This window comes from Apus apus, chromosome 3 (assembly GCF_020740795.1).
Source record: "Apus apus isolate bApuApu2 chromosome 3, bApuApu2.pri.cur, whole genome shotgun sequence".
Taxonomy (NCBI): Eukaryota; Metazoa; Chordata; class Aves; order Apodiformes; family Apodidae; genus Apus; species Apus apus.
The window spans coordinates 92,144,388-92,171,017 of record NC_067284.1 but is presented as its reverse complement, the minus strand read 5'-3'; the positions used below and the strand labels follow the sequence as shown (position 1 = coordinate 92,171,017).

Below are 26,630 nucleotides of genomic sequence, written 5' to 3'. Positions count from 1 at the left end.
CTCCAGAGATGGAGACTCCACAACCCCCCTAGGCAGCCTGTTCCAGTACTTCGCCACCCTCACTGTAAATAAGTTTGTCCTCATATTTAAGTGGAACTTCCTATGTTCCAACTTGTACCCATTGCTCCTTGTTCTGACACTGGGAACTACTGAGAAGAGCCTGTCTCCATCTTCCGTGCACCCACCCTTTAGATACTTGTATACATTAATAAGGTCTCCCCTCAGCCTTCTCTTCTCCAGGCTAAATAGTCCCAGCTCTTTCAGTCTTTCCTCATAAGGGAGATGCTCCAATCCCACTATCATCTTCGTCACCCTCCTCTGGAGTCTCTCCAATAGCTGCCTGTCTCTCTTGAACTGTGGAGTCCAGAACTAGATGCACTATTCCAGCTGTGGCTTCACTGCGGCAGAGTAGACGGGGAGAATGATTTCTCTCGACCTACTGGCCACACTCTTTATGCAACCTAGGATTCCATTAGCCTTCTTAAGCTTAAAATAAACTAGTAAAGGCAATATAAATATTTTTTTTTCTTTTTTTAAGTTTATTCATATGAATTTCTTCTGTGCTATGATTAGCTGCAGTACTTACTTTCACTTCCACCGCTGTTATTATTAGTTGCTCTTGGTTGACAGCTGAACTGTCATATACTGTATTACTGAAAATTAATTCCTCCTTAAAATGTTAGTAGGTCTGATAACTAAATAATAGTTACTGCTCACTGTCTTCAACCTCTTTTCTTTACAATTACCCAACTATCTTTTCTTTCTCAGATGGTGCAACTGAGATATATCCAGCTAAGTTGTTAGCAATTGTTCTCGATTTGTGTAACTTTGAAATAGTACTTTCAATTGCAGACCTGAAGGAGGGCTTCTTTTTTGATTTTGCTAGCCATGCCAATTCATCTGATAAAACTTATTCACTCTGTATGCAAACCTTATTGCTAGATTCTGTGTCTGCCTCAAGTCTTTATATGCTTTGCTTGTATGTGTCAAGGAAAATAGAGCTGCGCAACCAGTTACGACATCATAGAAGGCTAGCAGATTGGTCAAGCATCATTTACCCTTGGTAAATCCATGTTGACCACTCCCAATAGCTCCCTGTTCTTCAAAGCGTTTGGAGGTGACATCGAGAATGAGTCACTCCATTACCTTCCCAGGGATAGAGGTGAAACGAGCTGTCCTGTAGTTCCCTGGGTCAGCCTTCTTGCCCTTTTTTAAGCCTGGAGTGATATTGGCCTTCCTCCAGTCCTCAGGCACCTCTCCTGTTCTCCATGACCTTTCAAAGATGATGGAGAGTGGCCCAGCAATAACATCTGCTAGCTCTCTCAGCACTCGCAGGTGTATCCCATCAGAGCCCTCAATGGTCTATCTCCCTCTCACACTTCCTGATACTCCATAGCCTTTCCACCTCCTCCTTCAACTCTGCAGCCATGCTGAGTAGATAATTTATCTGCTTGCACCTCACACAGCCAGGGTCTGTCTGTCATCCTCCAGAGACCTGGAGAGCAGTATGTCTGTGTGGGTCCTCCATCAAGGTTACCACAGTCCTCCTGACAACAGCTTTTCCCCAAGTGGAAGCCACAGTTATCACTCCTCTGGGAGGGCAATGACCACTGGTTAAGATATATCTAGAGCCAACAGGGGGGCTGTGCCCTCTCTGCACACTCCACTCACATGAACTGCTGCACAAAGTGCTGCACCACACCCTCCTGACGTGCCATGCCCTGTTTGCCCGTCCTGTTTGCCACACTCCTGGGTCTATCATGCTCCCTAAGGGCTGTACTTGTATGTGACGGAGGCTGGGCTGCCATCAGCCTGGTCTCTGCCCATGCTGAGGCAGAGCCATCCCCTATTGGTCAGGAGCTGCTACTTCCCTCTTGGGTCAAGGAAGCAGGCTCCTTTTCTCTCTGTGCTTGTGGTTGCCACCGTCTCGCCACCTTGGCAGAGTCCCACAGCGCCGTCAGCCACTGTCCCTCTGCCTTGGAGACTGCATTGAAATGTCTTGGTTATTCAGATTTAAAATGTAGCAGGGGGACAAACATATACAGGACTGAAAGGATTCCAGTTCATTCACCTAGAAACTGCTTCACAATGTGAACGATGTGAACCATAATTGGATGCCATTTTAGAAGCACACTTGTGATCCCAGCTGAAACATGAATTTACTCACGGTGAATTTCTGTTTTTCTAAAGATTAGACTGCAGATGAAAAAATTTCCACAATCAGGAAAAATTAGGAAGCTGCCAGAGTTAATGGAACTGATGTTACATGGAAAGCCATGTAAAACTAATAAAGCAAGAAAAAAACCCTATTTTCATCTATAGACTGGAAGAAGCAAATAAATATATTACCAGTTGTCACTCTTCTCCCTTTGCATTAAAAAAAAATTGCTTGGTGTCCTGGTTTACGCCAGGATTAAGCCAATTTTCCTTTTACTGATCTTTTTTTTTTTTCTTCAGTGAACACTTTTAAGCAGCAAGTTTTTCAGCTATTGGACTGATAACACTTGAATGTTTATGTTACTGCCATGAAACCAAGGACACTTGTTCGATCTGCTTCAGATACTAAAGGAGCAGAAGAGTCATATCTACAACCCTCCCTCAAGGAGGAGCAGACTAGACAGACAACAAAGTTGGCCAGAGGGTATTCTATCCCATATATAGTCAGGGATCATGGAAGTTAAGCCCCATCCTTCTTTTTCCCTTCTCTTCCGTTCAGGGCTGGCATTCAGGGAGGAGTCCATCTATCCATCACCACTGATCCTTAGGCTTGTGCATTCCTGACCCTCATAACTCTACCCTCAGGTCCTATGTGGTCTACCATTATCTCTGATAGTGGTCCAGGACATTTTGGAACTGCTCACAGCTAAGTAGAGTGTCATGGGAGTTGCAATAAGGTTTTGTACTTTACTGCACATACTTGTATATATTTGTGCATATTTTCTTATCGTTAGTATTTAATTCAAACTGTCTAGTTTAGTTTTCAATCCAGAAAGTCTCTCTCCTTATTTTCTCTCTCCTTTTCCTACCTGGGTAGGAGGGGGAGGGGATCAAGAGCATTGTTGTCACTGGTTTAGTTTTAGATCCTGAGTCATATTGTGACACTTGGCAAACATCAGGAGAGAAATCTAGATGACACAAAGTAGTTGCACTGTACTCCAGCAGAGAATAAGAGATGGAGGGCCTTCTGAGAGCAAAGCGCTGTAGAGCAGTTTGTAACATAGGCACATTTGGCTTATCAAAACAGCTTATCTTTTCCCCAATCTAAAATAACATTTCATAGGTGATGAAATAGATTAATTCTGCATGCAGCTTATGACTTACTTTCAGTAGTGTCTTAAGGCAATAATGAGATACAGTATCTTTGTACAAAATCACATCTGCTTTTTCTTTCAAGTTCTGTTGCTTTAGAGGTATTTGTAATGTTTGGTGACCTTCTATCAGTAGTTTCATTTTGGGGCCTTAAAACTGTTTTCTCTAATTTAACTTTTGAAGCTATGAGATGAGCCTTGATCTGTTGTCCAGATTTGTGCAGTAGCCTCAGAAGCAGCTTTTAAGCATTAGATGTGGTACCATTTAAAGCATATCAAGAGTGGAACATGTGAAGAACAATCTCCCTGTTTCTTTTTGGATATAAAAAGCTTTTGTCTGATCCATGTTGATGGATCGTGGTCTTTTGATATTGAATGCTTGTGATATTGATATTAAAGAAAGAGAATTAATGTGGAACTCAAGAGTACCTATTGGGACATATACTGTGATACTGTGCCTCTCCTGCTGTTTGAAGTTTCTCATTCAATTTCCGGTCTGTCTGCATAGTAAAATGAGAACATGACTGTAGAACATATTAACCATCTATGTTAGTTTAATCAATTAGGATCAGTAAACGAAGGCATAGCAGTATAGGCTTTGTTGCTTATTGGCAGTCAGAATAGACACTCCTGGGGATGCCTCATGAAGATTCTGATTGTTGACACTTGCTCAGATTTGTGTTTCAAAGTCTCCACTACTATTTTTCTGTTTAACAGAAAATCTATTAATATGTCACCAAATATTATTATCTTGCTGTCGTTTTGGTTTTTTGGTAGTTATATGCCAAAATCTTGAGGTTTTCTCATACGTGACTGCTGGACTTGTCTTGATGGTGGGTTTGGTCTGTGTTCCAAGTAAAGAGACATGTGAAGTACCTGTGGGCATAGTAACTCCAGGGCCATGAACTGGCTATCATGGCTTTTGCACCTAGGCTTGTTCTCTGGCCTCAAGTTGTAACTAAGCGGTGTTGTGCCAGCTTAAAGTGTTCACTCATCTTTGCAGTAAACCACCTTAATACTTCACAATCAACCTAACAAATCAACAACAACAAAAACAACAACAACCCAAAACCAAACAAAAAAAAACAAACCAACCGACAACACCAAAAAGCAAAACAAATCAAAAACATCCCTTTGTTCCTGATCTGGTGCTCTGCATACCTACATGAAAGCTTCTGTCATTAATGGAGTGCAGTACAATGTGACAACATCTAGGTACCTGAGGTGGAAAAGACCACTCATCTCAGTGTCAGTGTCGATTTTTGTCTGGCTTAAACTTCTTATGAAACTAGTGCTAGTATCCGTGAAAATCAACAATTGTCCTAAACAGGTATGTGTTTAGGTCCCCAGTTTGACACTCAGTTATAAAGTTTGGAAAATTCAGTCTTCAAATAATTAATAACTTTCTAAATCTGGCTTCAAGTAATTTTTCTTAGACATTTGCCTAATGTGCCAACACTGAAAAGTCCAAGAATGTGACTTGATACAATGGTTTTAAATGCCCACAAGTCAATGAATGAAATATGATCTTTCTCTTTTTTTTTTTTTCTTAACGACTTGTATATTTTATCTTGTCACATAGTTCAATGGCATAGAAATACAATAAATTAATTTGCAATTATCGAACTCTTCAACTTCTCTTTGGCATCTAATGAACCTCAGAAGCTGTTTATTGCTTCATATACTCTACCATCATTAATAGCCTTTAGTTAACTGGAACTCTAATCTTAATCTTTCAAGCATTTGTTAGGTTGAAGACAAGTGTCACAGACCACACCAAGCTGGATGGGAGTGTTGATCTGCTTGAGAGTAGTAAGGCTGCGGAGGGATCTGGACAGGTTGAATCAATGGGCGAAGGCCAGTTGCGTGAAGTTTGATGAGGCCAAGTGCTGGGTCCTCCGTTTCGGTTGCAACAACCCCATGTAATGGGCCCCAGTGTTGGGACCGTTTCTATTTAACATCTTTATTGATGATCTCAATAAGGACATAGAGTGTATTATCAGTAGGTTTGCAGATGACACCAAGCTAAGCAGGAGTGTTGATCTGCATAAGGACAGGGAGGCTCTACAGAGAGACTTGGATAGATTAGGTCATTGGACTGTCAATGGTCTGGGCTCCAACAAGGCCAAATGTCAGGTCCTGCACTTGGGCCACAACAACCCCAGGCAATGCTACAGGCTTGGGGAAGTGTGGCTGGAAAGTGTCTGGCAGGAAAGGATCTGGGGGTTCTAATTGACAAGCAGCCGAATATGAGCCAGCACTGCGCCCAGGTGGCCAAGAAAGCCAATGGCATCCTGGCTTGTGTTAGAAATAGTGTGACCAGCAGCAGTAGAGAGGTTATTGTCCCTCTGTACTCAGCACTGGTGAGGCCACACCTGGAGTATTGTGTCCAGTTTTGGGCAGCTCAATTCAAGAGAGATATCGAGGTGCTGGAGGGAGTACAGAGGAGGGCAATGAAGCTGGTGAAGGGCCTAGAGAATAAATCTTATGAAGAATGCTTGAAGGAGCTGGGAATGTTTAGTTTGAGAAAGAGAAGGCTGAGGGGAGACCTCATCAGTCTCTACAACTACCTGAAAGATCATTGTAGAGAGGTTAGTGCTGATCTCTTTTGACAGGTAATTAGCAACAGAACAAAAGGGAATGGCTTCAAGCTACAACAGGGTATGTTCAGGCTGCACATTAAGAAAATATTTTTCCCAGAAAGAGTGGTTAGACACTGGAATATGCTGCCCAGGGACCTGATTGAGTCACTGTCCCTGGATGTGCTTAGGGGTTGTTTGGATGTAGTGTTGGTGGATATGGTTTAGGGGAGAACTTTGCAGAGTAACTTTGTAGAGTAGGGATAATGGTTGGACTCAGTGATCCCAAAGGTCTTTTCCAACCTGAATAGTTCTATGATTCTATTATTCTATACGAGTGGCTAGAAATCTGCCTTGCAGAAAATGACCTGGGGTGTTGGTCAACAGCTGGCTGAATATGAGCCAGTAGTGTGCCCAGGTGGCCAAGAAGGCCAACAGCATCTTGGCTTGTATCAGGAATAGTGTGGCCAGCAGGAGTAGGGAAGAGGTCATGCCCCTGTATTCAGCACTGGTGAGGCCTGACCTTGAGTACTGTGTTCAGTTCTGGCCCCCTGGCTACAGGAAAGACGTGTTGTTGCTGGAGTGAGTTCACAGAAAGGTAAACAAGCTGGTGAAGGGGTGGTTATCCTATGAAAAGAGGCTGAGGGATTGTTTAATTTGGAGAACAGGAGGCTGAGGGGAGCTGTAATTGCTCACTACAACTACCTGAAGGGAGGTTGTAGGGAGGTGGGCGTTGGCCTCTTCTCTCAAGTAAATAATGACAGGACCAGAAGAAATGTCCTGAAGTTATGCCAGAGGAGGTTTAGATTGGATATTAGGAAGAACTTCTTTACTGAGAGAGAGAGTGGTCAGGCACTGGAACAGGCTGCCCAGAGAGGCTGTGGAGTCACCATCCTTGGAGGTATATAAAAACCATGTAGATGAGACACTTTCACTTTTTTTTTTTTTTTTTTTTTTTTTTGCGGGGTGTGGTGGGCATTGACGGTTGGACATGGCGATCTTAGAGGTATTTTCCCACAGTGACAATTCTGTGATTCTGTGAAAAGAATTATTAAGAATGGTCATTCAGCTGTTAGGAAAGACTGTTAAATGGTTTTCTAATGTGAGAAACAAATGTTCTATATGAAAAGCAAAAAAGAGTTAAAGTAGAGTTCGTTTCCTGGAGAACTTGACTGGCCTAAAGATTTAGAGACAGCTTCTCACTGTGGATACTCTGTTCCAGAATTTAGTTGTTGCTCATGTATTATTTTTTTAATAACAATTAATGTGAATCCATGACTGGCATTCCTGTGTTGTGATAGTCTGCAAATAGAAAAGATGAAGAAGTCTGGTCTTAAAAAGCACTACTTAAAATCCCAGTATAGGAAAATAAATATATAAAATGAAATAGATCAGGAATTATAAAAAGCAGAGAAGTAAATTATATGCATATACTTTTTCTCTGGCAGACTGCTGAAGGTGCACGGCTATAGAATGATGCAAAGAGAGGTCTGCATAGGAGAACAGTGTTCAGAATACCAAGTATGATAGTGATTGTCTCTCTAGTAATAAATATAGGGAGGAAACTATTTGCAAAAGGGAAACAGTATTAACTCAGTACAGCCACTCTAGTGAATGTCTCATAATCTACTTTTATCAGATGCAAACAGAAGGAGTAAGTTGCCTCTATGTGATAAACTTAGAGCAACAGTACTCTCCAGCCATGCAAGGTATAATTTCTTCAATATGTGTACAGTTCCATTCTTTTCCTGATTGGTGATATTTCTTTGTTCTAAGCAGATGTTAGGCCCGTTTCTGACTAGAAAACTTCATTGTTTTGAAGTCCATTGCTTCTCTCAGTACTTAGAGAGTCTCTATGCCTATTACAGAATAAACTGACAAGAAAAACATCTTTATGACAAAATGAAAAACAGCTCTCTCTCTAGACTTTTCAAGTATTTGGTATGCTGCTGCTTCTCTAGCTAGACGCATTACTTTGCTAGTTATACAGTACAAGAATAAGGAGGTGTGTAACATGGGTAAGAAACTTCGTATTGAGTTGGAGACGGGAATGACATGTAATGTTTAAATAAGTGATATGATAATAGATTAACATTATTAATGAAACTTCTTAAGAAGTAGTTTTAGGGCCAACCTTATTTAATATTTTCATTATTACTCTTCAGAAAAAAACTGGAATTGTATAATGAAATTTATAGGTGACATAATGTTTGGAGTTGTTATTAAAACAGATTAAGATCTCAATGTCGCACAGATGGAAGTGAAAGCCCTTGAATAGAAATGGAATTAAATATAGTAAGACAACGTACAAGATAATGCACTTAAAACTAATGACAAGAAATTCTGTTATTAGCATAGAGCTCATCAACTAGAAAAGATAGTTGCTGTGGCAGTTAATCCAAGGATAACTATGAGATGCCAGTGTGATGTGGCCATGAGAGACTAAATGTAGTGCTAGATCTACCAGACAAATTGTATTGCATGAAAAAATTAATTATATTTCTGTCCACTGATAATATAGATTTAGTAAACCTTAATGGATTTCTTTTTCATCAACTTTTCCAGTCACACCTTGGTAGAGTATACTGTATACAGTTACAGTACAGTAACTTTTAGGATTTTGCAACACTGACTTTTGGCAAGGAGTTCTACAAATCTATGACATGCTGCATAAATACGTAACTACTTTTGTTTCTTCCAAACTTGTTACTTACTGGATTTTTTTATACCCTGTACTTTAGGCAGTGGAAAATCCATCCTTATTCATCCTCTCCATGGAGCAATGATTTTATATAACTTTATTTTGTTCCTCCTTAGTCATAATTTTCTGTATTTATTATTTTCTTGTGAAAGCCATTCCGTACCCTTAGTCATTATTCCTCCTCTGAACCTTTTCTAATTCTACCATATCTTTATTTAAGGTGGCAGATCAGACTGGGCATCCTATTTAAGATGTCATTTCTAATCACTGAAGTAACAACAAGGCACAACAGCCTTTTGATAGACAAGGAACAAATAAACAGATTTGTAATCAATTTTTTAAAGACTTTGTATAAATAATAGAGGAATATTAGAGGAATAATACAAGTTTGGATTTGATAACAAAGATCCTTTTAGTCCTTCTAGTTTCTTTGTTCCTGAATAAAGAATAGAATGAAGTCAAATTAACACAAACAGATTTTCTAAAAAATGTGTAAAAGTGCAGTAGAAAAAGGTTCACAACAAATTTACTAACCTGAGTTGGGAAGATGAAAATGTTTGGTTTCAGATAAAATGCATTTTGGGATTGCATAAGCTGCCTCTAATAGTGATAGTCTGCAAGAAATAATTAAGATTGTATCTCCTGTAATCAAGACTACATATTCCTTATCAATAATTCAGTTTAGAATTTAATAGAACGGTGAGTCCTAATATTTTACATAAAACAATGTTTTAAGGGATGTGTGAAGATCATGTGCATGAAAAATATACAAAAATAACATAGATATTATAGTGGCCTCAAATGAGCAGTGACTCATAGACTTGCCTGAAATGCAAAAAAGAATTAAAGGGAAAATACTTATACTAGTGGCACAGAACAAATTGTTCCTCTGCAGAAAAATGAGTGTAGATTAATTTACATTAGTTAGAAATGTTTTTCTTGGGAGTGTTACTCTCAACTACTGCAGATGTGTTTACTAAGTTATAGCTATGCAAATCTATTTTTACTAGACATAGTCTATCTGTGACAGCAATATGCGACAATAGGTTACAGTTTAGTAGCCCTTGTTTAAGCAATTTGTAGTAAAGTACAGTGTAGGCATATCGCTAGTGGAACCCTCTACCTCAGTCAGTGGAAAATGATATCAAAATGCTTCCGAGAAAAAAAGTGCCAAGTCAGATTTAGATCTGTAGTTAGTACAGATAAACTACATAATAGCACAAATTAAGCAAAGGGTGTTACACATTTGCCTTCTGTTCACTGGAAAGCTGACTATACTGCTGGAAACTCATGTAAGGCTCACTGAAGGCATAGGGACAAATGGAACAATACAAAATACTGGGTATGATTTATGATCCTTGAAGCTCTCATCCTTTTTTTGAAAGCGACACATTCTGTGTTATAAAAGGTAGCAAGTCATAAAGGTATTTTTGGAAGAAGAGAATTGTAGGAACTTATCCCAGGTGAATGGCTATAAAAGCAAAAAAAAGGCAAGAGTTTCTCAGGGAAGAATCACTTATCAGGTATTTGAGACTACTTTAGCTCTCTTGGTTGCTTTTAGCATTTAAGGTAGAATTTTGCATTTGGGGAAGAAAAATGCCATGTACCAGTACAGGTTGGGGGCTGACCTGCTGGAGAGCAGTGTAGGAGAGAGGGACCTGGGGGTCCTGGTGGACAGGAGGATGACCATGAGCCAGCAGTGTGCCCTTGTGGCTAAGAAGGCCAATGGCATCCTGGGGTGCATTAGAAAGGGAGTGGTTAGTAGGTCAAGAGAGGTTCTCCTCCCCCTCCATTCTGCATTGGTGAGGCCGCATCTGGAGTATTGTGTCCAGTTCTGGGCCCCTCAGTTGAAGAAGGACAGGGAACTGCTGGAAAGAGTCCAATGTAGAGCCACAAAGATGATTAAGGGAGTGGAACGTCTCCCTTATGAGGAAAGGCTGAGGGAGCTGGGTCTCTTTAGTTTGGAGAAAAGGAGACTGAGGGGTGACCTCATCAATGTTTACAAATACGTAAAGGGTGAGTGTCAAGAAGATGGAGTTAAGCTTTTTTCAGTGATGACCAGTGATAGGACAAGGAGTAATGGATACAAATTGGAGCATAGGAGGTTTAAGGTGAATATCAGAAAAAAATTTTTTACTGTGAGAGTGACAGAGCACTGGAACAGGCTGCCCAGAGAGGTTGTGGAGTCTCCTTCGCTGGAGACATTCAAAACCCGCCTGGATGCCTTCCTGTGTGATGTACTCTAGGTGACCCTGCTCTGGCGGGGGGGTTGGACTAGATGATCTTTCGAGGTCCCTTCCAACCCCTAGGATTCTATGATTCTATGATTCTATGATTAGCTTTGTTAGTTAGCTTAAACAATAGATTTATTATAAATACTTGAAAATCTGTTACCTTAGTGCCCATTGTTTGTTGATTTTACTACTATGTTTGGCTGAGAAAAAAGTTTCTGCATGAACATTTTGGAATTGCACTGTCATTCCAGCACACCAGCTACACAATATGCTGACCAGCAATAACACAGGGAAGGAGCCAAGTGGAGCTGCATTAGATTTCTTCCTCCAAGGCAACACAGGCAGAAGGTAGAGGTCTGAGAGAGACTTTCCTTCATTTCTTACAGTGCTTCAGACATCAATAATGAAGGGCTGGAAGTCACATGAAAGCCAGATTCCTAGTGTTCGAGGGAGAGATAGGGTGAGGGAGATTAGGTAATGGCCGAAGAAAAACAGTAGAGAGTGAGGACAGTTAGATTAGATGGAAATGAAGTCAAATTACTTCTATAAAGGAACAAATAGAAAAGTATTTCTCAAGGAGAAATGCATAATTTTCCAAGAACTTCTACTTCATATAATGAACATGTTCTTAGAGTCTTATCTAGCTTACAAAGTCTATGGAAATTGAAAGTTACTTTGAAATATAAACAGTTTTTATGGGACACTCTAAAAGTAGTTACAGAAAAAAAATGCAGTTAACAAAACCTGTAGATCATTGACAAAATGTCCTTGAAGAGAAGTGATACATACCATGGAAGGAAGAAAGCAATTTACAATTTGTGAGATCAATGTTATTCTTCTTTCTCATTTGTTTCTAAACAAAAAAAGACTTTTTCTAAAAATGTTACCACTGAACTATGGGTTTTTTTGTGTTCGTTTTTTTTTTTTAAGGTAAGAGGGCCACCACTTGCAGGAGCATTTAAGGAAAGACCAACACGGCCCACTGCATTTCGCAAATTTTATGAGCGAGGAGACTTCCCCATCGCCCTTGATCATGATACTAAAGGGAACAAAATCGCTTGGAAGGTAAGTCACGGCACAGCTGTGACAGCCAGCTGAGCTTATTGAAGCGACATCTCTCATTGTCAAACAAAGTTGGCTTATAAGGATATAAACAGAAATAATTCCTTAGCAAATGGAAGGTGGTGGGGAACCCATTAGAGAAAGGCCCCTGAGTCAGCTGTCTACCTTAGCTAACAGTTAAATTATATGCTGCAAAAAGGAAGATGACAGAGTTGCTTTGCCTTAGAGAATTGTATCCTGCCCAGTTCATCTCTAGTTTTATGAGGACCTGGCAATGCAGCCCTTTCCAGGCAGTCCATCAAATGATAGAAGTGGCTGGATACAGTGAGCAGCAGCCATTTATCTCCCCCAAATTTCACCTTCCTGCAGGACACTTCCAAATAGAAGCTTTAATTACCTAAATGGATAGGTCAAGATTGCCTGCTCCCTGAAAATGCAGAGCAGAATACAAACGAAGGCAGATTCTCATTCCACAGCTGTACTCTCAGTCTAGAGCATATGTCAGACAGCATAATCGCTGTCATACGTGCCCCTGTTAGAGGCTGACCTCCACTGCTGAAACCATTATGGCTCCGACATTTCTCTGACAAAAGGTTAATTGGCTTCAAAATAAATGTATCGCCTAATGACTCCATTCTAATGCAGCTGTGTTTCTCTCTAAAAGGCTTGGTGATGTTATTTGTAAAACTTGCCAATCTTCTAAGTAACTACTGCAGACTTTTACATTTAATTTGAAAAATGAATGCTGATCTTTAACCTGCTCCTACTATTTAATTATTTTTGTTATAATAAATTTCTTTATTTTTTTGTCTTTGTTATTGGGACTAGAATAAGATTTTGCTGGAAGCAGGGATAGTTATAGAAAATGAACATGATATGCATGAGCAAAAATATGCCATATTTGTGGAACGTTTTAATTTGTTCATGTCAAGAGCATGATACCGGTTTTAGATGTATAGGTATGTTCATTCAATACAAAAAGGAGGGATTTTTCGAACTTATAGCTGATTCTACTCCTAATGAAGCCAACAGAATTAGACCTATAGTGTGGGAAGTGGCACTATGTGATGTGTTAGGTTTTAAGGTGGCTTTTTTGCTTGTTGAAGTATAAAAGAGAGATTTGTACAACGGTTTTGTTGCCCATAGCATTGTTGAATCAGCACAAGGAACAATAAATAGATCTTGCAGCAAGGGGAATCTGTATCCAACAAAACTTCACCCATGATCAGAATGAGATTCCAGTGCAACTAGTCTTTAGGCACCCTTAGAAATGCCCTTTCTTAACTGAAGTTCATAGGCTTACAACATAAGTCTGCACTCTTATCTTTCATCATCAGGTAAGACCCAAAGGTGATTTGCAAGCAACTACAAAAAACTGCAGAATTTAGGTTTTTATCTTGAGGCTTTATAGCTTCTAATTTCTCAAAATCAGACTGAGAGGCACGGACAATTTACCTCACTTTAATTGCTATTAGATGTATATGCTTTCATCATAAGGACTAGCATTCTACGAGATGATGGTGGTGACCACTTGGTTGAATTAGGACTTGAGGAAATGGAATGAAGCTGCATCTGGCGAAGTTCAGATGGGACACTAGGAAAGGGTTCTTCACAGAGAGGGTGGAACAGGCTCCCTGGGGAAGTTGCCACAGCGTCAAGCCTGTTAGAGTTCCAAGTAGCGTCTGGCCAAGACTCTAAGTCATATGATTTAGTTTTAGATAGTCCTGCAAGGAGCAAGGAGTTGGACTCGATGATCCTTATGGGTCCCTTCCAACTTGAGATATTCTGTGATTCTATGACTAACTTGCTATCTACAAGTGGACTATTCCATCCTTACACTAGCACATCACAGCATCTTTTCCCTTATTCCATGCCACTTGATTTAGATGCAAACCAATCCAGACTGAGTTCTGTGGCAGGCATGCAAGAAAACAATACTGAGGTGGTAGAATAATAGAGACAGACTGCTCTTTTATTTGTCATGAATTGATGATTGTGCAGTTTAAACAGATGAAGCAGGCAAGTAGGAGTTTTCTAGTTCAAAGTTCACATTAGACAGCTACTAAAGTCTTAGAGACAGCCTACTGCTGCAAAAGGGTGATAATGTTCCTAAGGATGTGTATAAATTAAGTTCTGTATTTTTCACTTGTTTTAAGACATGCAAATAGTAAAAAATATCCAACTTACATCTAATGATTAATTTTCATCAGTTCCTCATACTGATTTGTAAATCTGATTAAATAAGTATTTTTTTTAGAAATACACTTTACCCAATATTGCTACATTCATGAAACTGAAAAATATTATTTCAAACATTAAAAATACATTAAAAATATGAAAAAATGTTTATAGGCAAAATGTTCTATATAGTTTCAGCTGAACTGTATTCATTCGCATGAAACATTATTATAATGGATGAATTAAAAAAAGAAAGAAATGGTAACAGTGATATTTTAATCCTGCTATAAGTGTGCAGTATGAATATTTTATTGTGAGAGGGGTTTTTTGCTCTGTTTAGATGTAATGCATATCATGGTTCATTTCACTCTTGTTAGTTTGTCTACCAAGTGGTGCATGAGAGAAAATGCAGGAGGTTCTCAGAAACATGATTTACTCTGACAAAGGAAAATACTACAGGATTTTGTGCTTTCCTGCAAAATGCACAGTTGTTGTTTTTTTTGGTCCTTTCTTTGTTTGCTTTTTTGTTATTACTGAAACAAAACAAAATAACCATTGTTGTTAGAATTTTTCTTTTTTTAAAGACTTTGATTTTTTTTCTCACTATATTGTAACTCTGTGGACAGAATACAGTTATTTTCTCCTAGAATGGAAGAATCTGAATTGTTTTAATATCCATGAATTGTGTTGATATGTACCAAAAAAAATGCGCAAATGAGCCATGATTTTCTAACAGTTCTAAATATTCCTAATATTAAGTCCATGAATCATTTCCTGTAAGAACTGACTACATAAAACTATGGTCATATACCTATGTAAGATATAAATTTAAAGTTCAGGAACCGCTGATAACTATTTCTGAATAACTGCATGTGTCGAATCTAATTCTGAAATAATAGTACTTTGTTGTCATTTAGCTTAATTCTTTCCAAAATGCACTAGATTTAGAAAGAGGATTTCTTACTCCAAATTATGCTATACATAGCTAAGATTAAACTGTGCTAATAAACCATGGTATTTGCCATGTTGGCTTTTCTTAAAAAAGGGACCAAAGCAAATTAGATCTCACTACAAGATCATTATAGCAAGCTATGTCTTCTGTGTGAATTCTCAGACTAAGTCTTTAAGTTTAGAAAGGCATCTCTGAATACTTCTGCAATATTGGTATGCTGGTTGGTGTTACTATTATTGCAAGTTCAAACAAACCTGTTTGGATGTAGCAGAAGAAAACAGATTATCAGGTAAAACATGTTTACAACTTATAGATCATTATATATGCAAACAGAAAATTGAACCTATTTTTAAACAATACCATTCAGCGAAAAAAATAATTACAAAAGTTGTGATAATACCAAACTAAAATTATCTAGTGTTAGAGTTCTATAATCACATTTATTTATAGAAGAAGAAGACATGACTTGGTGTTCCTAATCTTTGTTTTCAAAACTGGAGAAAGCTGTCTTTTTTGTCATTTTTGAAAGGTGAATATAAAGAATGACTTAGGTCTGTGAAAAGAAACCCACCATCTTTTTAACTCGCTACACAAATTTCCAGTTTGATAACAATGAAACTGAAACATTCCATACAAAATTGATTCAAGACTTTCATCTCCATTTATAGGATCTGCTAGCTGTCAGTGAATTCTATGCTAAATGGCATAAACTCAATGTAATATTTTCATCTCTAATTTAAATCCTTTGTTTGTTTTCATGCTCCCTCAGTGGTCATTAAATATAACTATATAGATATTAGTGCCTTAAAAGTCCTGCAAATGCATAATACTTTTTTTTTTTTTTTTTTAATAAAGCAATAGCTTTTGAGATCTAGAAATATATTACTTCTTTGTTAAATTATTCAACAAATGTTCAAGGGTCTTTCCAGATCTGAAGCATTTGTTTTTGTCCACTAACAAAGAATGAATAATAACAGTGTGATTTGAAAATGAGTTTCTTATGTGTATCAAATGTGGATCAAATGTGAATGTTTGGAATATAAACTGTTGTTAATATAGATTTAGATAATAGTAGAAAGTGATCTTTTTATAAAAGGGGTGTGTTAAAATACTTATAAGCCCTTTGACTACTTATGTGGGATCCTGTAGTTCTCCCTTAGCTTCTGTATACAAAAAAAATATTTCAAAATGTAGTAAGATATTCTTTTCCACAATCTTATATAAAGCTACAAATAATAAAAGATCATAGTTCAGGTCTGAGAAGGACTTCCATTTTAAAATATACATTAGTGAATTAAAAAAGGTCAGAATGCAATTAAACCTTTGACTAAGAAAGTATTTTTGAGTTATTAAGAATGTGTTTAAAATACAGTCTCTCTGTATCATACAGAAAGTCATAAAAAATGTTTGATTTTTTTTTTTTTTAAAGTGGGGTTAATTAGGAAAGTCATTATGCAGAGTGAAAAAGAGCCCATATTCTTCAAAAGATTTTTAGCAATTTAAAATAAATTAAAACCAATTTTAAAAATGCAAATTTCTCGATCAAAACATCAAAATTCGTACAATCATAGAATCATAGAATGGTTTGGGTTGGAAGGGGCCTTTAAGATCATCTAGTTCCAGCCCCCCTCCCATGGGCAGGGACACCTCCCACTAGACCAGGTTAGTCATAGCTCCCGTGCAGCCTGGCCTTGAACAATTCCAGGGAGGGGGCAGCCACAACTTCCCTGGGCAACCTGTTCCAATGTCTTACCACCCTCAAACTAAAGAATTTTCTGCTAATGTCCAACCTAAATCTACTCTCTTCCAGTTTAAAACCATTACCCCTTGTCCTATCACTACTCACCCTTGTACAAAGTCCCTCCACAACTTTCCTGTAGGCCCCCTTGAGGTACTGAAAGTCTGCTATAAGGTCTCTTCAGAGCCTTCTCTTTCCCAGGCTGAACAACCCCAACTCTCTCAGCCTGTCTTCATAGGAGAGGTTCTTCAGCTCTCTCATCATATTTGTGGCCCTCCTTCGGACTTTCTCCATGAACTCTATGGCTTTCCTGTTCTGAGGGCTCCAGAACTGGACACAGTACCCCAGGTGGGTTCTCACAAGTGCAGAGTAGTGGGGCAGAATCACCTCCCTTGACTTGCTAGCCACATTTGTTTTGGTGCAATCCAGGATATGGTTGGCTTTCTGGGCAACAAACACACATTGCCAGTTCATGTTGAGCTTTTCATCAACCTACAGACCCAAGTCCTTCTCCTCAAGACGATTCTCAATCCTTTTTCTGCCCAGCCTGTATTTGTGCTTGGGATTGTCCCAGTCCAGGTGCAGGACCTTTTTTAATTTCATGAGGTTGGTGTGGGCCCACTTCTCAAGCCTGCCAAGGTGCCTCTGGGTGGCATCCCTTCCTTCCATTGTGTCAACCACCCCACACAGCTTGCTGGCTTCAGCAAACTTGACTAGCATGCACTCACTGCCCATGTCACTAACAAAGATGTTAAACAGCACTGGTCCCGATACCGACCTCCGAGGAACACCACTCATCACCTGCCTCCATCTGGACATCAAGCCTAGATCACTACTCTCTGAGTATGACCATCCAGCCAATTCCTTATCCACCGAGTGGTCCATCTATCAAATCCATATCCTTCCAATTTTGACACCAGGATATCATGTGGGACAGTGTCAAATGCTTGCACAAGTCCAGGTAGATGATGTCAGTTGCTCTTCACTTGTCCACCAACACTATGACCCTGTCATAAAAGGCAACCAAATTAGCCAGGCAGGATTTGCCCTTGTTGAAGCCGTGTTGGTTGCCACCAACCACATCCATGTTTTTCATTTGCCTTTGCAGATCCTTCAGGAGGATCTGCTCTGTGATCTTGCTGGGCACAGAGGTGAGACTGCCTGGCCTGTAGTTCCCTGGGTCTTCTTTCCTTCCCTTTTTGCAAATGGGGGTTATGTTTCCCCTTTTCCAGTCAGTGGGAACTTCACCAGACTGGCATGTCTTTTCAAATATGATGGAGTGTGGCATTGCAACTTCATCTGCCAGCTCCCTTATAAGCCACAGAGGGATATTGTCAGGTCCCACAGTCTCGTGTACTTTCAGATTCTTCAGATGGTCTTGAACCTGCTCTTCTACAGTGAGTGGATCATCCTTTTCCCAGTCTCTGTCTTTGCCTTCTGTGACTTGGATGGTGTGGCCAGCGCCTTCACCAGTGAAGACTGAGGGAAAAAACTATTCAGTACCTCCACCTTCTCCGTATCCTGTGTGATGAGGTCTCCTGTTTCCTTTTAGAGAGGGCCTGTTCTGCCTATTATCACTGAGGTACCTGTAGAAACCCTTCTTATTACCCTTGATGTCCCTGGCTAGGTTTAACTCTCTCTGGGCTTTAGCTTTCCTATCCTGATCCCTGGCTTCTTGGGCAACTTCTTTGTATTTCTCCCAGGCTCTCTGTCCCTGCTTACACCCTCTGAAGACTTTCTTTTTTTTCATCTAAGAGTGTCCAGGAGCTCTTTGTTCATCCATGCAGGTCTCCTGGCATACTTGCCAGCTCTCCTGAAGTTCAGGGTAACAAGCTTGCTGCAGACCATGTTGGCCTATGGATTCTCAGATCCTGAATTCCACCATTTCGTGGTCACTGCAGCCAAAGCTGCCTTAAGCTTCACGTTGTCCACTAGGTGATCCTTGTTGATGAGAACAAGGTTTAGCAAAGCACCTGTGAATTCCATCTTTTGAAGGTTATGGGTTTTTTTTCCAGAATAGCTATCTTTACTGAGGATGTGACTTTTACCATTTTAATTTCCCTTCATCCTCTGTTACCTATGTAGCTTGTTTTTTCCAGGAGTTAGATTAAGCTATGGCAGCAAAATTGCTTCTTGGTGAAGAAAGTAGATGCAGTTGTAAAATAAAGTGTTCTGCCCTTAACATAATGCTTCTGGATTGTGCTTATACTTTTTCCTTGTGCAGGCTATTGGAGATTGCATTAGGTTACTAAGTACAACTAATTTGAACATGACAAAGAACTGCAATTTTTATTAGTATCTCTCATTATTCGTTGGGTTTTATCAGTGTGTTGTACATTAGTTTATATGAAATTCTGAGCTACTATCATTAAGCTCATACCTATACCCAGCACCAAAAAAATATTTTTTTTTTTTTTTGGTTTTGGTATTGAGCTTGGTTTTGGAGGTTTTTTCCCCTAAAATAATGGGTTTTAATATGGTTTATTTTTCCTGAAAGTGCAACCTTTTTTGCTTGTTTGAGGGATAAGTTTAAAGCTAGAGAAAAAAAAATATATATTTATCAGCAGATAGAGTTGGAAAGGAGACAACTTTTCAGTAGCAGAGCTCTCAAGGAATGTCTCTCAGTATTCTTCATTTTTGTGGCATTGTCTTGTCATTAAACTACATCAATTAATGCTTACTGTGTGATATTCAGTATGTAGTATTAAGTGAACTTAGGTAACACATCCCAAAGTTCAAATCCCCAAACAAATTTAAAATAGTTGGAGGTAGGTCCTCTACTCTACAGAATGACCCCATTATTATACTTATGTCTTGCAATTTTTTGAGGTAAGATATAATTCTAGAGTTGAGGGCATTTAATAGCTTATTGCCATCAGCAGTGGGAGTTCCAACTTTCCTTCACCTCTTCTGCTCTCTATATCTAAGGCATACTTGGCACTGGCACTGATTTTATCAGAGCCCTCTGTGAGTAAATTCATCTCACTAACTAAAAAAGGTGGATTTTTAATTTTTTTTTTTTTTCCAATTAGAAACATTTTCACAGTCCTGTGAACTATCATAACAAAATGGTCCAAGAGGGCTAAAGCTGTGTCTTGGTGAAGGAGAGAGGAAACAATAGTGAATTACAGTGAAGAATGGGAGAGATTTGAAGGATCTCAGTACTTCATTTCTTTTGACAGCAGTGAACTGCTAGATTAGTTTAGCTGCTCATGGAATTGCAGCCTCAGATATCTGAAAACAAAGTGTAGAAACTGCTTATGAAAAATAATACTGCATTTTCATATATAGATAGATATAGATTAATTTGTATGTAGAGAGGTTTATTTTGCTTCCATTCTTTGCTAAACTATGTTTAGTATCTTTTTAATAAAAGATGTTGAGAGGTCACTGTTATCTTACTGAAAATTGTAAATCCCTCACAAGTGTTAGGCAAAATGAAAGCTTTTTGCAAAATTATGTACAAAGAGGAGTGGCCATGTATTGTGCTTACGCACAGTGGACACAGCACAGAGTGATGTTAGTTTTTATTTTATTTAATATCTTCGTTAATGTTTTAAGAAATAGTCCAGAGTTTTCTTCTGCAATAGCCTTCTGATTATCATCCCGAGAGGCCTCCTTTTCTTAAATAATTTCAGTGATCCTTTCAGTGATCTTTTTTTAAGCATCTCTTGAATGCAATTGTGCTGGTATAATAGAAAATTGCAGTGTGTATTCACGAGAACACAACTGAAAGCAAGAATTTCTTAAGCCAGAAATATTACATTGTAATTTAGGCATTCTAGAATTATTAATTGTGGTAAAGAAATAACGTCTAGGAGAAACAAATTTTAAATACTGCCACTGGAGAAAAAAATAAATTACCTTAACATATCTAGTAAAAAGCAATAGTTTGGAAAATAATAATTTTTGTTTTTAAAGGACAGTAAAAACCTCAGTATTCTGTGGAGATAGTAATACTGCAAACATGAGATGAGACATGGTAGCGAGAAAGAATTATTGAGTTCTAAACTAAAAATGTAGTGATTGCTGTTGCATCATCTTAAACCACAAATTATTAGCAATAATAACTGAAAATGTCTATCAAGAGTGTTGTATGCAATGATGTGCACATTATTTTTTCTTAGACATTGTTAAAAATTGCAGTTGCAAATATGTTCTTGTTTCCTTTTTTAAATGTATAATACTAAAAAATAATATCATCTTAATGACTATGACCTGATTTTCATTTAAATGAAAACTTATTTAAATCTCTCAGGCAATATTCCTGTTGACTGCATTAGAATGTGATGCTTATTGCCATATATCAGTATTATCCATTATCTTTCCTCCCTATGATGTTATAAATTTCCCTTTTCTTCCCTATGGTATTATAAATTTTTCTACTAATCTATTAGGATTTTAGACCTTGATAATGCTCAGAAGAATCCATTTCTGATTAGCTGTAAATTATAATGTCCTGAGTTACCAAAGTATAGAAATTCTGATCATCTGTGGGATATCAGTAGACTTAAATCTCTCTTACATCTAAGAAGTTCTAGTTTGTATCTAATTACATTTCTATTTAATAATGTGTCAATCTTATATTGAATAGGTATGTATGTTTTTTCTTCAAAAGTCACTATTTGTATAAACTCTAGCATTCTATGTGAGTTAGCTAAGGTAAACCATCTTTTGTTTATAGAGTAAAATAAGGTACCAAGTTGATGTCCTTCAAATAAGGCAACATTTTTTAAGTTATTGAATAAATCTGGGTGCATCCAGGATGCACGTAGGCATGGAAAGTGTTTCTTAAGTTTTGAAATTTCGCCATTGCTTTGATCCCACCACCAAGTAATATTAATTCCAAATGAATTATTCTGTTCAAATCTTACTTTTCAAAAGCACTATGCTAGAAATAATTTTCAATTGAAAAACACTTCTTAATAATAGTGCATCAGTTAACTGCATGCTTCAGGCATAAAAAATTTACATAGCCAATGGCTCTGTAATATGCATTCTTCTGTTGGCTCACTACTTCTTAATACTAATCTACAAATCACTAATGACTTTACTCTTTTCTGGTTTTTGTTGGGTTTTTTTTCACATCTGAAAAGGATGTGTCTTTGCAGGTCTTTAAGAAAATAGTGATGTTAGAGATTAAAAAGAATTTTTATCAAAACACTATTGCAAAATGCTGATTTATTAAATTCTATAAAATTCAATTTTTCAATTTTAATTATTTCAATATTCAACACTCTCATTGGTTGTTTTTCATTTGTACATTTAAACTAATATTTCTAGTGAAACACCGAATTATGTCACGTTATGTGTTAGAGGTTACACAATGTAACCTCTTCTTTTTTACCTCTTGTAGCTCACAAAAATGTAATTCATTCTAGAGTTAGGTTTTTTACAATCCTCTGGTCTTGTCCATTTCTTTCATATTTATAATTTAAGAATCTAATCAAATGTCTCTTATTTTTCTCCATGCTCAGATGAAGTACCATATTTATAAAATATATGACATATACATTTGCTTAAGAGCTGAACAGTATGCTTCCCTTAAGAAGAAAATAATGTTTTCCTGTGAACGACTTGAGATCTTTCTTTTAAAACATCAATTCTGAATCTCAGGAGCAGTGTTCAGCTGGAGTCTAAAACAGGCCTTGCAAAGTATAGTGACAGTTTACCTGATTCCTATAGAACAGCTCTGCCATATTTCAATCATTAATTCTTCTGTGGCTAGTTAGTAGTTCCAACTTAGCCCAGAATCCTAGAAAACAGTAATATTGTGGCAGTTAATTTACTGTTCCTTTTTCCCTGCATACACAATTAAAGCCATTCCTTTATTTGATGTAAATTGCCATCTCTTGAAAGTGTATGGAATGAAAACCCAGCCATGTATCAGAAATAGCTTTAATTTAAATTTGCTAAATGACCTCTGAAAGCTAGATGAAAGATTTTCTGCTGAATGGGCTGGTGCTCCCTGACTGTATAATTTATGTGAGAAATTAGTGTGAATGGTTCACTTTTATGGAGCAGTGCTGCTTGTAACAAGCCTGCAGAAACAATTTTCCCCCAAGCCTCCATCTGTTCTTCAAACCAGGGCATATGCCATCTCATCGAGCTTGAAAGTCAAATGATTTGTAACTCCTGAAAAGTGTATAGATTGAAAGGAAAGGTCAGCTGGTTCCATGTGACAATGATTTGCTGGGCACCTGGATAAAAACACTTTACATTATTATGGACCCTAGAGGACACAAGTGATGTTGTAAGCTTCAGAAATTGGTAGATTGACATGTAAGACAACACCAAATTGCTCCTCCTCCTTTAGTTAAACAGCTAGCTCTCTTCTTACAGATGGAAACTTTTTAGAAAGTAGGTGATATACCCAAGACTTCTTATTATACTGTGTTCCAGGAAGAAAAAGCTTTTCCTAGCTACAAAGGTTGCCATCTAGAAGTGCCAGGACTGGTTCCACTTTAATCTTTAAGTTGCAAGCAGAAACATTTGTCTTTAAAATGCTTCTTATTTCTCAAAAAGTTTTGTTCAGTGTCACAAACACAGCATTGATGAATTCTGTGTATCTACACTGAACGTGATTTCTAAGACCTATCCCAATTAATAGATGGCTTGTTCTCTATCTATTACTTGTCAGCCTTTTTCCTTTTACCCAAATATTGCAGAGTACTCTGGCAAGTGACAAAACAAATGGAATTGACAATATAAAAATCAATGTGTGTTTGATGTTTTCATTTCTGCAAGTCAGATACTGTGACCGTTCTACTTCAAGGCTCAGAGACTGAATAATTTCTTCAGCTACTTTGTCTTATTAAGTCTCAGGTTTTTAATACAATTTCAGGTTAAATATGGCATATAGTTAAGTGCATTTTTAATTTAAGAGAAGTAATATGAAAATGATGCAAAGTCTTTTAATGAGAAAATTTGGGGGCAGATTTTGCCTTGAAAAAAACAGAAGTGTAGTATAAAAATACAGGTGAATAGCAGGAAGGCTCATCCTCTGTGAATATGAGTTTCTTGCTTGTAGAGCTATCTGTGGCATCTGGAAGAAGAAAAATGGCTTTGTAGCTTTCCACAATAATTTGATTTTATGTAGCCATGGATACCCTGACCTAACTCATATGGACAAGTATACTTTCTGAACATCATATAACTAAATAAAGAAAAGGAGAGCAGTGCAGATTAACTGGATCACTCTTGTGAATTATTTCTGTTGTACAAATGGAATTTCAGACACTTCAGTACTCAGCATATGTACTTGCTGTTCATATATTGTATGTGATATTGTCTGACTAAAGACTATGAAATTCTAGAGATAATAAACAAATTGTAAACAATTTATTTCACTGTGTTGAGAAGATGTGTTAAAATCATAAATTTTGTAAAGGAGAATGTGAGGTGTTTAAGAAAACACACTGTATGTCTCTAACAAATGAATAGAGAAGTTCACTATTACCAAAAACGTATATTGTAAAAGCATATTCAACAAAAGCCTCTGCTTTAGGAATGTATTATTGTGGATGTCTATTCTCATCAGTTTTGTGATAAACACTATATATTCTGTTACCCTTTCATTATTTCACTTTTTGTTGTCCGCTATATGTTAAGCATGGTCATGGGGCAAAATTATCTCCCTCAGTTCCATTTCATTTCCTGTACTGTTTCCAAAGCATAAAATAATTCATCATCATTTCAGTGTCATTTGCTTGTCACTAGCCTCTATGAATGTTTCACATCAAATTCATGTTCACATCTCCTATTGCTGCAGAGTTCGGATCCAGGCTCAGCACTGCTCTCATTCATCACATTGTTATTCTGCAAATTAATAATATCTGTTTGCTAATACCTAGTTTTATAGTAACTTTACTTTCTTCCCTGTTGGTTCTTTCATCTCTATCTCCTCTTGCTTATCTGTGAAGAGTTTGTCTTGATATGAAGTTATTAATGAGGACCGTTCAGCAGGAACTAGTTTAAGTAAGGACAAGTTTTTTACACATGTAATTACGGTGTATATGTATCCTTGAATAGAAACCATCCAGATTAAGATTAATGAAAGATTGAGAGTGCAACATACTTTCTCTGCTTTAATAATTAATTCTGTGTCTATGTATATGTTATTATAAAGTGGCAACCTTTTACACTGCTATTACTTCTGTAAGGAAGTCAAAACTGCTCTCCTGTTCTTACGCAGGATAGGGAATAATGTACATAAGTACATTAGAATGTTTTTTCTAAGTTTATATTCTTAAAACATTAATATTTTCATATCAGCTAAGACATCTTTTCACTTATGTGCATGTTCCCACCTGCAGATAAGGAAAATACTGGCTAACAAGATAAACTTCTAAAATTTGATATTTTTCCCTTAGGGTCTCACTTCATCTAATAGGCAGCATGGATAGTTCACTTGGGATAGAGCTACATGAATGCTTCATGTTCCATCAGAACCAGATTAAAAAGTTCCATCTGTTAGTTCATGTCCTGTGCCACAGTTCAGTGCTCCCTTACTTGCACTTAGGTTTCATTCTATTAATCAGATTGCTAAAATGATAGATCTTAAAACCAGTAAAAAAAATTGTTTTGATAGTTTTTGGGTTTGTTTTGCTGTTTTGTTTTGTTTTGTTTTTCTCTTAATTTTCTTTTTAATAGCTCACTACAGTAACTTCAGACATTTGCACTGGTAAACCATGGCAGGAGAGTAGGAAGAAGCAGCAGAGGGAGGGAAGGAGTATGGCCCTTAAATTCATTTCACACATGGATAAAATTTTAAAACATAAAATATCAAATCAGTAGTCCCTAGGAAAAATGCATTAAGAATATGTTGCTTTACATCTTAATCTATGATTTTTTGGTAGTTCTCTCAGTATAGTACCAGATCATCACATCAATGTCCATCAGTTTATTTTACACAGTTTATGCTATTAAACCTGTCTTGCAGATAAAGAGAAAGGTCACAGTGGGAGATTTTGTATTACATTTCTAACTCTAGCCTAAACCTGATAATTATTTTGGTAATTTAGTGGTTAATTAAAAGCTGGTAATTTTATTCTAAGACCTGACTGTTCATATTAATTAATTGTATTTCTTTTATCTGTTCAAAATGCAGCTCCTACTGACTTAAAAATTTTTATGAAGGCTCTGACTGAATGACTTTAGAAACTACTCTTCAAATTTTTGAATTAAATATTTAAAAGTTGCTTATAATCAAAGTATACTGTTTCAGTAAAATGAAACAAATGTTTCAGTTAACCTAGAAAATGTAGTTTTCAGCTAGACCTGAAACAATCTTTTCCTTTAAAAACTGAACAAAAAGGTTTATTTTTCTACTGTACTCTTCTACAAATCAGATCCAGAACTCCCAATTATGTTCCCTGGAAAACAAAAAGTGGACATTTAAGTGAACATATATTTTTCTATCCTACACTATCTAGTATGTAGACACATACAGAAAGTATTCTGGAATGAAAGTTTAAACTAATTTGTATTGTAATGCCATCTTTCAGCCATTTTAAACTTAATTCTAGCATACTAAATTAGCTAGATATATTTTGAAGAATAAAAAAGTTTCTACATTGATTAATATAGTGATATCTTATTTAGGACAAAAAAAACCCCCTTCTGCCTCTTACATAAGAAAAAATTCCAAAACAGAAATGATGTTTCCATCTTTCTATTAAAAGACTATTTGATATGTCTTAAACTTTTTGTGGAGCTATGAAATGTTATGTATCAATATGTATTGAAGGAATTACCTTTCACTAAGCAGCTCTGATCCATGCCTTTTAATAGTTTGAAGTCTAATCTTACTCCCATGATACCAGAAGGAATGTTTTGCTTTTTTATTTTGATAGAAGCAAGGGCAGATAAAATTGTTT

The 26,630-nt window shown here is 37.3% G+C and overlaps 1 protein-coding gene across 3 annotated transcripts in view; it reads left to right on the top strand.

Moving 5' to 3' along the window:
• Positions 1-26,630, top strand: part of PACRG (parkin coregulated) — a 201,107-nt gene that overhangs the window by 21,192 nt on the left and 153,285 nt on the right. For all 3 annotated transcript variants that reach the window (XM_051615471.1, XM_051615470.1, XM_051615469.1), the window contains one exon: positions 11,753-11,887. In XM_051615471.1, the coding sequence (XP_051471431.1) occupies positions 11,753-11,887 (135 nt within the window). The remainder of the gene's footprint in view (positions 1-11,752; positions 11,888-26,630) is intronic.